Source organism: Mastomys coucha, unplaced genomic scaffold, assembly GCF_008632895.1.
Source record: "Mastomys coucha isolate ucsf_1 unplaced genomic scaffold, UCSF_Mcou_1 pScaffold6, whole genome shotgun sequence".
NCBI classification, from domain to species: Eukaryota; Metazoa; Chordata; class Mammalia; order Rodentia; family Muridae; genus Mastomys; species Mastomys coucha.
In genome coordinates this window covers 113,295,118-113,308,585 of record NW_022196912.1, presented here as the reverse complement: position 1 = coordinate 113,308,585, position 13,468 = coordinate 113,295,118, and the positions used below count along the sequence as shown (strand labels likewise).

The 13,468-nt window shown below is 46.6% G+C and overlaps 1 protein-coding gene across 7 annotated transcripts in view; it reads left to right on the top strand.

Moving 5' to 3' along the window:
• The window catches only part of Foxn3 (forkhead box N3), a 382,814-nt gene that overhangs the window by 283,301 nt on the left and 86,045 nt on the right, over positions 1 to 13,468 (top strand). For all 7 annotated transcript variants that reach the window (XM_031356754.1, XM_031356755.1, XM_031356753.1 and 4 more), the window contains one exon: positions 2,361 to 2,425. In XM_031356754.1, coding sequence (XP_031212614.1) covers positions 2,361 to 2,425 — 65 coding nt within the window. The remainder of the gene's footprint in view (positions 1 to 2,360; positions 2,426 to 13,468) is intronic.

Sequence of the window (13,468 nt, the reverse complement as noted above, 5' to 3'; positions counted from 1 at the left end):
GAGTATAGCAAGAGGCCATTGCAGGGCTAAACCTCCCTCTACCACCTGAGGACAGACCAGAGGGACAGCAGAGCCCAGTGACCACAGAATACTGATGAGTGACTTAAGGTGTTAAAGGGGTGCTATAGAAATCCTCCGGTAGATTTCTATCATGCAGAGTTTTCCTTATCTAAAACCACTGGGTTTATCTGACCTCAGCTCCCCACATTTGCTCCATCCTGGGTGTCTACTGGGTTTTCAGCCAAATCAAGGTCAGGATAAAAAGGAGATTTGGGTGGTAGTAAGCTGGATATTCAGGCTTCTGCAGTAATACTCAATTATTGAATTCTCCAGAAGCTGTGAACTCCTCTATATAATGAAGTCCTCAGTTTTTAAATATCTTTATGAATCAGCCAGTTCAGTATTGGCAGCAGCCAGCTTGCTGTTTCCTTCTTTATTATAAAGATAAGGTGGTGGGGCTCCGAGAACCTGCTAGGGTGGTTAAAGGCCAGCCTAAACATTTTAACACACGTTGTTCTTCCTGACTGAGACTTTTAAAGGGCTGCCAAATGCCACATGGGAGAGAATCAGCTTGCCATCATTGTCCTCCAGCCCTGAGACCCCACCCCCAGCGTGGTCTAGTACTGTCCTGTGCACCTCCTTGTCCCCCAGAAGCCTCACTTGCCAGAGCTGAGACCCTGGACTGACTGCAGGGTGCGTTATTTCCAATCACATTTACTATAGTGGATCCAAAGCAAAATAAAACAACATTTATGAGCATTCAAGTCCCTAGGACACATACTCCTCAGATCTGCAGGTTCTGCTCAGCTCTCCACAGTAGAGCAGGCGCTATGATAAAATAAGCGGCACCAGTTTTGGATTTCCAGTACATAGAAGAGTTCTATTTAGCATGGTATATATGCAGTCTGTTGTGCTTGCCGTAGTACTACATATAGGTGTATAAACCTCAATTTAAAGCTCCTTTGTTGCTAAAGAGTGCTAAGGATCATGGGAACTGAGGACGGGGTGCTGGTACAGTTGCTCCACACAGGGTGTTCAAACCTATAACTCATTGAAGGATAAAAAAGTCACCCTGGCACATAGCGAGGCACGTGAAAGTGGAGTACAGAAAGCACATTGACATTATCGTGCTATTTAATAGCATTTTTATGCGGTAGCATTTTTCTCTTTTCTAACTCCTCCTCAATCATGTACTGTGTCCCTATAGCTGAGATAGTGTTTGTACCTCAGGTAATGAAATTCTGGCAGGCAGAATGTAGTGGCATCCCCCTGCCTTGTTAACAGCATTGCTGTCTTTCACAACCAGACTCCAGCCGACTACTGAAGTTCTTGTGTTCATTCAGGGCCACGTGTGCGTTTGTGTGTGTGTGTGCGTGTGCGTGTGTGTTGTCTATCTGTCTGCCTACCTGCTTGATGGACTTACAGATACCTCTTTGACCAGTTTCAATTTGTTAAATGTTGAATCTGATTGATACTACATCAACCAACATCATTTGCCATATACTATTTTGGTGGGAGTAATTTAAATTGCCTCTTGGGCTGGATGTGCTAATGTGAACCGACGGCTTTCTAACATTAATCTTAAGTGAGTCCCTGATTGAGGATAGCCCCTTTTCCACTTGAAGGGTTTTTTACTAAGATTGGGCAGCTATAAAGTTTTCCACTGACTTAAGACAGTGAAAATGCTCATCTGGAAGTACAGAGAGTACCTTAGTGATAGATCGATCTTGCTCATGTTCTTGCCTCTGCTGTTACTACAGTGTGGGTGGCAATCCATCCGCAGGGTGTTTTATGGGGTACAGAGTGCAACATTTTAAGCCAAGAAATTGAAAACAAGATGTAAAACAACAGACAAGGGAGGGCTGGAGCAGGGTAAGGTTACATCTTCCTGAAGAGGATTTGTAAGAGAGAGCAAGAAAGGCCAGCATTGGTATAGAGCAGGCGAGTTCTGATATTTAACCAGGAAGTGCCAGCAGCCCTGGTCAGTCACAAGACTCGGACAAGACTTGTTTGCCACATGCTTGAGCTCAGGGGCAGGTGAGCAAGCATCTGTGCTCAGTGACAGGTACCACCTAATCAAATCAGCACACCACATACATTTGCCAATTGCCTGTAGATGATCTCAGTGACCAGGTGTGACCCTAGCCAAGATGATAACCAGAATACTTGCACAGATGGTTTGGCCTTGGGGGCTAGAAAGCTTGTTTTTCACCTGATTGCTTTTGAAGCACACCCCCTAGGGAAGTGTTTCAAGGCCACCACAAGTGAAGGCTGGAGGAGGGACCACCAGGGAAAGGACTGCCAGGGAATGAGTGGCTCTCTGCTCTCAAACTCTCATACACATCTGTGTTCTCTTCCAGCACATCAGGTCCACCCATCTGGCCGGGCAGTACCTTCTTCAAGAGAAATGGAGCCCTTCTGCAAGGTAGGTGTCTAGGAGCGCCTCCTCCTGTTCCCTCACCTCCTTCCTTCCTCCTTCATGCGTGGTCAGCCAAGAGCGCTCCCTTCTGGTTAGCAGTGGCTGCTCTCTTGGAGAGGCATGACTGCTGTGCCCTGGGTCTGACTCCCCACTTCTTCTTGCTCAAGTGTCTTGGCTGCTGTGAATTGAGAGTTTGAAACCAGGCCTCTGTCCCCAGACTGTTGCTCTGGTGGAGTTGGGACAGTGTGACAGGTAGGCCGTGACAATAGCGCACACTGGCTCTTAGTGTGCCTGACACCTGATTGGAGCAGCTTTGGCTGCCTTGACACTGTAGTCACCATGGAGATACATCTGTTCCCGGCTGTCTCCTTACATTCCTGTGTTGGCCGCAGTTTGTACCGGTGCTCTAGAAGCTCCTCATTTGTCCCCAGAGTCATTGTTGGGGGACTCTGTTGACCATGTTCCAGTCCACCTTCAGCTGCCCGTGCTAGCTCCTCTCAAGGATTTCAGAGTGCCAGTGGTGAAGATTGCATGGCTAAAACAGCGGCAGGGTATGCCCAAGTCTTTTAGAAGTTGCCTCTGGGTTCCGGCTGTTGTGGATGTCTGCTCTGTGGGTGAACTGGCCCTCAAATTTCAGGGATTGGGGATGAGAGGGAAACTCAGACCCTGAAAGTGTGTACTTAGGAGATCCAAGAGCTTCAGGACTGTGCTGCTGTGGGTGAGATGTCTGATGCTGTTTAGCATGCCTTGTAAAAGAATATACTGAAGCGAGCCAAGTGCATGAAGGAGTCAGATACTCCTGTGCTTGAGAAGAGACGTTTGTCGTCGGGTTTCTGGAGTAGTTCCAGCAATGGTGGTAGATGTGGTTCTTGTTTCATGGGCCACACGGTTTCATGCTTTTTAATAGTATATGAAATATGGAGCAGGAATGTTTCTGTGTTTTTCTTGTGCAGGTAAAGTTGGGTAAATCCTACTTTGATAGGCACCATGGGTATCCTACACGTGATAAGGAGAAGAAGGAATTAGCAGTAAGGTACAAGCAGTGATCGGTCAGCGCTTGTTATGAAGCATAGCTCCGTCACCGGCTTCTCTGCTCGGCTACACTAATGGCGTGGGTGTCCTTCACCATGGCATTATTTTTAGAATTGGGATTTTGTCTGCTTAGAGCTTTTTCTTACAGGATTCAGTCTGCTCTGTTCTGCATTAGGTAAGATACTCTGGGGATGAGGATTTTGGGTTTGTACCTATGACACAACACCATGGAAAGAGTTGATAATGCCTAAAGCTGGGTGGGTAGATGGGTTCTGTTTCATGGGTAGATGTGTCTTAATTCTTAATTCATGATTTTAAAATTTCATGGTTCCTCTAGTACACTGGGAATTAACTAGTACAGGCTTTAGCTATGCATGGGATCTATATTCAGTTGAATAAACTTGTGTGTCTGTCATCTATAGTGTATGTTTCAAAGCCATAAAAATCTAAGTTTGGGGATGTGGGCAGGGATGTGCTAGCAGCCTGGGATGTTTCTGTGATGTTTTCATCCTTTTGCCCTACCTGTTTAGAGTCTCTGAGACCCGCTCTGCCCTACCTGTTTAGAATCTCTGAGACCTCCTCTGCCCAGCCTGTTTAGAATCTCTGAGACCCTCTCGGCTCTACATGTTTAGAGTCTCTGAGACCCCCTCTGCCCTGAAGAGGTCATTCTCAGGCTTACAGGACTGTCCAGGAGTTGCGAATGCCCAGTCAGCTTTCTGCCTAAAGATACGGGGATGCAAAGAAGGGGAGCTGCCCCTCCACACCTGTCAGAAGCTCACATTAGAATCTAATCTGAGCCCACTTTCTCAGCACTGTCCTCCCATACCCTTGTCTTCCCTCTGATGAGTGGAAGGCAAATCTTCAGACTAAGAAGGAATCCAGAATCAATGATGATGTGCTGCCAGCATGGTGGTAAGGGAACAGGATGCAGGAACTGGAGATAGGCAACTGGGCTGTGTCGGGAGGGGGAGCTTACTTTTTGGAGGGAGTTTGAAGAAGAGAGGCATTGCTTCCTAGGGGAACTGACACTTGAGTAAAGACTTGAAACAGAAGGAGGTGTGTGTGGGTGTGTGTATGAGTGTATGTGGGTGGGGTGGGGTGTGTTTGGTGTTTGTATGTGTGTATGTGGGGTGTGTTTGCGTGTAATTCATAGATGTGGCATTGCCAGAGAGGAAAACCAAAATAGCATCCCAGACGGCAAAACAATGGGGATGTGGTGCTGGACTCGTGGAACATGACTGGGGCATGGCAAGTGTTTCTTGACCGTCTCCAAATAAACCACTGAAAGTAGAAGATTGTGTATACATAGGTCTTCACCTACTACACATGTCCTTAACAACACAAGTCACTGTAAAGTGTCAGTGTTTTGTCCTTGTTAATGTGTGGCTGGCATCTGCACCATGTCAGTACTGCCCAGTATCATAAGAAGGCCCTATACCCCTCACCTAGGAAGGATCAGTATTGAAAAGACAGTTTCTTTTTTTTCTTGCCCTTTGGAGATAGTCTTACGTAGCTCAGGCTGCCTCAGACTTTCTATGCAATAAAAGATAACCTTCGACTTCTGGTCCTTCTAGGACTACAGGTGTACATCACCATGCCTGGCTCTTCAAGGACAGTTCCTCCTGAAGGCATATGGCTTTCACACTATCATGAAATTGAAAAACAAAGCAAAACAAAACAAAACCCAAGTAAGGGCGTCCTGTGATGGCATCCTGTGATGGCGTCCTGTGATGTGATGGCTAATCCCAGGGAAGTGAGACCCTGAACTGGTGCCGAGACCAGTGATCTAATACAACAGGTCCTCTGACACTTGTTGGGCTTGTGAGCTGAATGGCACACTGGTGTTTTCTAGCCTAAATCAAACCAATAGGAAGGAGTAGCTGGAAGTGCTCAAGATCTTGCTCAGACCTCAAAGGTGGCACCATCTTCTGGTTCAAAAACACGGGCAGGCTGGGCTGTCGAGTCACCTTGGTTTGAGGATACCAGGGAGATTTGGTTTGGATTACGTCAGGCATAGCTACTTTACGTTTGGTCATTTTGTCAATTCCCAGCGCCACGTAGGTTATGAAAGCGATCTCAGTCTTCTAGCAGTTCCAATGGACTAGAGAGCCCTTCAGTTTTGTACAGTGGAAACCAAGCAGAGCCTCACAAGGTAACAAGCCTCTTGTCTAACAAGGAACCTGGGCATCTAAACACAAGTGGGGCTTATTCAGAGGCTTGCAGGGGTAGCCAGCTGACAGGTGTCTCTAACAGACCCTGTGTCTTTGAGTTTCGGTGTTCATCTGTGTGTTTCAATATATATACATATATATTTATTCTATGCTTAATGTTGTCTTATTTTCTTAATGAAAGAATGAAGTTCTATAAGGATTTCTCTTCCCACCTCCAACCATTACAAAGTTAGATTTAGGCCACTGTGGCTTGAATTATTTTCATGAGTCTGTATCTCATAATTAAAGATATTCCTCACCCTGGTCTGCCCCTTAATCTGGCCTCTGATAGTTTCACCCTAGTAGGACATAAGACAGCCGCCCCCATCCCCATCACCCTTAGCTTTCGCCTTCTGCTACAACTTGGTGCAAGCTGGGCCTGACCTTCCCTGCTGCTTTTTTTGTCCTCTGTAGGCCTAATGGCTCCTGAACTTGCCAGTGTTTATTCAGTGAGAAGCACCTCCCGCACCCATCGACACTAAGCTACACCTCCATTTCTGTGTCAGGGTGGAGTTGTCCAAGGGACGCCCAGGGCCATTCTCTGAGCTGCTCAGCCCAGCTTGTGGTCAGACCTCCCCCATCAACAGCCTGACACCCTGCTGCCTCCTCTGGTTTCCCCTCACCTCCCTTCTCCTTCACTCTAGCTAGCATTGGGCCACTATTATTATTACCAAGTATTATCAAAATAAGTCATTACCAAATCTGTGTTGCTAGCATGCAGTGAATGAATCAAAGCATTCTATCACACCCAACAGGTTTTTCTTTCTTGGCTGCTGACAGCCCACAGGATAAACTAATGAAATGGAAAGAAATCCTTAGAGACATTTTCAGTGCACAGAGCAGGATTAAGCTGCCACAAGCCAACAGCAAACGGGAGGAGCAGGGGAGACCGGTTCTTTTGCTGGCAGATTCATGTTGTTTCTGTGTGTGCACAAGTGCATGCACCATTGGGAAACCATGCATGAAGATAACTGCTCTGGGGAATGGGATTTTCCATGTCCTGGGTTGGCTTCATGCTGGGACTATTCCCACCTGCCCTCTGCAGCCCTCTGCTGCCATAGCCCGACCATGTGTTTCACAGACAGACAGACAGACAGACAGACAGACAGACAGACAGATGAGGGAATTCCCACTGGTTTTATTTCATGCCACAGAAGGCTCGAGGGTGAATACTCAGAAAACTCAGGTTTTGAGTCAGGCTCCCAAGCTCAGTAAACTTCATGACTTTAGTCAAGATGCATGGGAAAACCAAGCTCTCTTTTTTTTTCTTCAGTGTAAATTGAGGAATGTCCCTCTGGAACAGTTACCTCCCTCAATTCCAGGTCTGATCCCTCCTAGCAACTTTCCTAAAAATCAAAATGAACGAGGAAAACAGTGTTACCTTTATCAGTCCTTTGTGGGTCCAAGAAGATGGGCAGAGTGCGTTTACAGCTGCCTGGACAACCAGAGAGCAACCATGATCGTCCTCAAAGCTCCCAGGTCGTCATGAAGTGAAGTATTATAAATTCAGACAACCCACAAGGAAATCTTGGCTTCCTAATTTAGTAGTTTAACCCTTGTAATATTCTGACTTGCATCACTATAGCAAAATAACTGAAGGATAAATTATAAAGAAACGAGGTTTTTCACAATCTGAAAGTGTAAGGCATAGAGAGCCAGCCCTTGTCATTCTTCCTCTGACAAGGGCTTCATGACCCTGGCATTACAGCGATAGGGACACACAGAGAAGAGGTCACACGATGAGACAGGAAGCCAGAAAAAGGCATATTGAACTTTTTTAATTTTTATTTCAGGTGAATGGTTGTTTTTCCTGCATGTATATCTGTGTATCACATGGGTGCAGAGTCCACAGAGGTCAGAAGAGGGCTTGCCCTGGAACTGGAGTTATAGATGGTTATGAGCAGCCATGTGGGTGCTAGGAATTCAACCCAGGTGACCTGAAAAAGCAACCAGCACTTAAGTGCCATGCCACCACTACCATCCCTAAGGGGCTTGCTGCCTTCCTTTTTTGTCAACTCTCTTTCCTGTGAATTTACTCCTCAGGACCAACATTAATCCCTTCCTAGGCAATTGTCATTAATGATATAACCACCTGCTTGTCTCCTCTATCTCCAAAGGGTTCAACCGCTCTTCCTCACATTCACGGAGAAACACCACAAAATCTCAGGAGCGTTCTTCTCAGTTTCCATTCTGAGCCTCAGCCCTGCCAGCATCTCTTTGCTGAAACTAGCAGGATTCCTGGACCACTCTTTGGTCCAGGGCATGCCGTTCTCCAATTCAAGGGCCCACATTTCAGGTTTTACTAGGTTTTCTGAGACCCTCCCCCCGGCCTTTCCTTTCACATGTGGCAGCTCGCCTTGGGCTTTCTGGCATCTTTCATCCCTTCCACAAGCTGACTCTTTTGTCCACCGTGCAAAGGAGGGCATTCGCCTCTTGCATAAATCTGCTTACCGCCCCCAGGCACACCCATTAAGGAACCCCAGCACTTACAGAAAGGGGGCAGCCCTCTCTACATTTGCCCTCAGATACTCACTGCCTTCTGTTCTCCTTGGTCCAGGACAGACCCTGTGTCTTCCTTGGCATTGTTTGTCTTTTTGTCTTGCAGTGAGTAGAGATGTTTATGGAGCTGCAGTAATTGTCAGCTTGCCGCTCTGTTTACAGCGGTGAAGCTAAAGGGGTGCTCCTGGGCTCATCTAATCTTTCTGTGCTTTGGAACATGCTTTTATGCTCATTAAAAAATAACAAGGAAGTGCGATTTTCAAAGAGGCCGTTAGTTCGTTTTGATCTTTGCTGGCCCAGTTATTTATTTATTTTGGAACAAGGGGTCTTACGTAGCACAGGTCAGCTACAGTCTTGCTATGTCCACTTATCTTTCAAGTACTGGGATTATAGGTGTGTGTCAGCATGTTCAGTTGGTGTGGTGGTGGGGACTGGAGGCTTTGTGCATGCTAGGTAAGAGCTGAGCTGTACCCCACACCTAGGATCCCAACTGTCCAAACTTCCCATGTCAGTAGCCGTCCACACAATCGAAGGCACTTCCAGTTCCATATTCTGCATTTCCCTGCTTGACCCTAACTTTAACTAATCTCCAGACCCTTGTCTCTAGTAATTGTCTTCATGAAAGTCTCACATTGCTCTCTGAGAAAGCAGCCCTGTGAGCAGACTGCTGAGTAAACCGTCATGGCCAGCAAGGCTGAGGACAGGAAATTGAAAACATTTACCAGAGACTTCCTCAAGAGTCAAGGCATCTGTCTCCCCCACTTCCCCTCTGTGTGTGTGTGTGTGTGTGTGTGTGTGTGTGTGTGTGTGTGTGTGTGTGTACATGCACCCCATCTGCTTGCAGATACAGCCATGCCATGAGGGCAGAGGCCATCTTCCAGCCTTAGTCTCCATTGTCTGCCTTTCTGAGATAGGGTCTTTTCATGCAGGGACTTCAGACTAGTTGGCCTGGGAGCTGCCAGGCATCCTTCTGCCTCTGCTTTTCTGCTCCAGTAGGAGCCTGAAATTACAACCTTTTGCACTATGCAGCTGGCTTCATTGGGCTCTTGGGGTTTGAGTTCAGGTCTTCACGCTTGCACAGAGAATTCTTTACCTACGGAGCCAATCCCCCAACACACACTTTATGATTGATAAAGATTGGATGGAGAAAAGAAAATCCTAGAATTAGCCACTGACAGGTTAATACAAAGAATAACCCTCTACTGAGCAATGATCTTACTTGATGTGAACTTTTATGGATGTAACTTCAGACTAAATTCATCAATAGGAATGTTTCCATGTAGGTTGCATAGCGTTTAGGAATGTTTCTGAAATCTATTAAATTGTACTCATAACAAGAATATGAAATGTAGAGATGGAACAGCTTTGGATCCTGTTGCCATGCATAGCATGTGTCTATCAAAGAGCCCAGACTGTAAGTGCAATTGGAAAGGGAAAGCCATTTCCCTTGAAGCTCTGTGGAACTGCTAGGGTGGGCTTCTAGAAATATTTTTGTAAAATTACCAAATGACTTAAGGATAATAAAGCTTTTAGAATGTGTTCTGAGCAAGCTGTTCATATGATGGTTTTAGAAGTGGACTTAAAATTGCCCCTCTAAGCTTCTGAAGCCATGTTTATATTCTCTCTGCTCTCCATGGGCTTCCTTCCCACGCCCTTGCCAAGAGACAGGCCGTAGGGTTTCGTGTCTGTGCTTTTATGCACACAACCGTGATGTGTGCCTACATTCGTGTGCACATGTCTGTAGCCCAGGTTTTTAAGTGGAATGTCCTTATAGAGATCGTTACTCTCAGTGGCCCTTGCAGCCTGTAGAAGAAATTCAGTCTCTCCATAGAGTTTGCATCTACCCAGCTCTCTTCCAGTATCAACATAGAGTAGATCTCAGGTCTCAAAGCCGAGTCCACACCCTGCACTTCTACAAAATGAAGACGCTAAAGTCTTGCAAGATTACCGTGATTAAGAGGAGGATTAACAATGGTGTGTGTAGCATCCCTGGTGCTTATCAGATGCTCCAAGTATAGGTGCTCCCGATGTAGATGCTCCAGATGCAGGTGCTCCAGATGCAGGTGTTCCAGATGCAGGTGTTCCAGATGGAGGTGCTCCAGATATAGGTGCCCATGATCCTGACCTCACTCCAGAGGATGCAGTGAGACTGGGAGCAGAGAATTGGAACCCTGGGATGAACCCCCCACCCCCACCCCAATCCTGTGCCTTCAAGCAGCCCATCTGATTGGTACAAGCCTCTGCTTTCTGCCCAGTCCAGTAAGCAAGAGTCCCAACTTCATGAACTTGGTGAGAATTAAAGGGCAGTGTGTGCAGAGCATTCATTATGTTCAGGGTAACATCTATGCAGACTCCTGCAGCTTCATGTACCTTCACCCTCAAGCACCAAGGAACAGCAGCAGCAACAAGACTCTCCCCCAGTTCCACTGTAGAGATGCCTTTAGGGCTATTTAAGGCCATTTTCAGGCTCTCCTCCTGAGAGCACCCATGCACTTATTGACATGCTGGAACAACTGTGGTCCCACAGAAACTTAGAAAGAAGGTTCCTCTGGGTTGCGCTGGAGTTGCCTGTGATTTGTAGGTCTTGCTCTTCCACTTAGTGTCCTAGATTATGCAGAATAAAACAAGACCCAACATTCACAAAGGTCAGTTTCAGTAAACAGGTCGAGCGATGGGAAGCTAGAGCCAGCTACTTGTACGGTAGTAAGGAACTTAGGCCATCCTTGAAGAGGGGTTCCAGTGGGCCCGGCCCCTCCCTAGCAGTTACCAAAGCATACATCAGCTAGTGCTTCTTGGCCTGTAGATTGTTTTTATTTTGGGGGGTGTTGGGGCTCCTTAAGCAGCCAAGGCTAGGCTGAAACTTCCGGCCCTCCTCCCTTAGCCTCTCAAGCTCTGATTTCCTGATGTGTGCCATTGTGTCAGGCTCTAACTACAAGTTGTCTGGGGTGTGCTCAGGTAATCTAATTCTAATTGGGCACCAATTACAGGCATGAATTAGAGCATAAGTCTTTGCTGTGGTGACATTTGCAACAAGACTATGACAAAGTCTTAATAAAGACCAAAATGTGAGACATGTACAAAGAACAGTTGTGTCTAATCCGTCTTGTTCACAAACCTTGCACTTCAGCCTCTTACTTCACACAGTATGGGAATGATCCTGGGGAAGCGTTCCCGTTGTAGCCCCCGTCAGCTAGCTCACAGACCTACCATCTACCAGTACTAGGACCAGGGCTCATTTCCCATCTTGTAGGACCACCGTGGGCATCTAAGTCCTACATCAGTTTCGATGGGCACTCTCTGTCCTTAACGACGGTTGAGAGTAGCAACATGGCCCAGGCCAGGCCAGGGCTGTACTGTGCTTTTTCTTTTGCTTGGGTTTGGAAGCTAACTATCATCAGCTAACTACTCTGACATCCCCTACACCCTAGTTTAGAACCTACCCGTGTGGGAAAAAAAATAGTCTAAACACAATGAACATGGGATAAGGAGCTACTTACCTGCTCCAGCTTGGACAAGGTAAGCCCTCTGTGAGCTCTTGTGTTCAACCAAAGGTCCTACCGGTCATGCTCCTCTAAAGAAACAGTACCAGTTAAACTAATGCATATATGTCTCCGATGACTTCTGTGTATCACAGAGTTGCAGTTCCCTTGTAGAGGCCTCCATTGTGATTGTCACAGTGTACACGGGGCACTTTCCTGGATGCTAGCTTAAGCCATCAATACTAGAACCATTGTCTTTAATGAGCTCCAGTATCCACGCACCTAGTTATACATACTCAGTTACAGCCATGGAGCACTGGTTTGCACGCTCATTTGCTTCAGGAAAAGTGGGCAGGGTCTGCCTGCTCTTGCAGGTAGAGAAAAACAAGCACAAATGAAGTATTTGGCCAAAGCAAACTGTGTATATGTGTAAATGAGTATGTAGCTGCAAATTCTGTATGCGTGTAAGTGAATATGTAGCTGTGAATTGTGTCTGTGTATAAATGAATATATAGCTGCAGGTGTATGCCAGTACATCCATGCTCACGTGTGTATATTATGTGTGTATGTTTTGAATGATTGCCAAGTTCAAGTCTATGACGTAGAGGCTATTTTCAACAGTCCCTGTTCTCTTCAGGTCCATTGACTCCCATGTCTGACAAATGCAGTTTGTAGTTAGATGGCCTGTGTAGAGGAGAATTATGTTCACCCTGTCTGTGGCTCCCAGCTCCCAGCAGACAAGTGTATGAAACATCTTTTCTTCTCCTTATTGCCATTTGAATTCATTGAGAACAGTTTTGAGTCTCATTAGAGGAGTCTTAATTTAAAAATTAAGTTGGGAACTAGCAAGTGAAATTGAAGAGGCAATGCCTCTGGTTCTGAACTGCGTCTTCATTACTCAGTTACTCTTCAAATTATACTGATTTCAGGTGTGATTTTTTTTTCCCCCTAAATAGCTTGGGAAGCCCAAAGACTTTCTAGACTAATGGTTATCTGCAGCTCTATTTCCCCTCTCATCCACCCGACCCTAGAGGCGCCTCACCTCTACCTGTTTGTGGCCTGTCTGAGAGTCTCCACCACACCTCCTGTTCTTTCCCTCCTCAGTCTGAGCTGTGAGCATGGCTTTGATCTGAAGAGTCCTGGAACCTGCCGCTGTCCCCTGCTCAGCTTCCTTGCTGTGAGGGGTAACATCGGCTACCGAAAGGCTGGTGACGTGTCCCATCTTAGTCCATGTCTTTCCATAGCTTTCCAAGGCACACACGCTCCCCTCACTTACTAATTCATATCTGTGTGGTGCTGTGGTCCTAGCATTTAGTAGGGGCTCCTTTACTTTGTGAGGTTGGCTAAGTGCAACATAAAATGTTGTAACTTGCTTGGGAACATCAAGTGCTACTGTAATTGAAATGCGCACTCTTGCACCTCAGACCCTGCTCCTTGGGAGGGTCAATTTAGAAAAAGTAGAGACAGGAGCCTCTGCCCAGTCTTGCTTGATCTTTCGTTTCTTCTTCAGGACCCACAGGGGCCTCTCGTCCATCCACGTCTCTCTCTAGCTGGACTGTAGTCTAGTTGAGGCCAGAGGGTTTCTTATCCCAGGGAACTCTGCCTAGAAAAGAAATCAACAAATATTTGTGAAAGCTGTGTGTGCGCTGCTTTGTTGGGGCTGCCTTGTGTGTCCCGCCCCCATTCGTGATAAAGACAGCCCCAATAGGACTGAACTTGGACCTAGAGCCTTTACCAAGGTGATTAAGATTCAGCGAGAGTGCCGGGCAGTGGTGGCACATGTCTTTAATCCCAGCACTTGGGAGGCAGAGGCAGGTGGATCTCTGAGT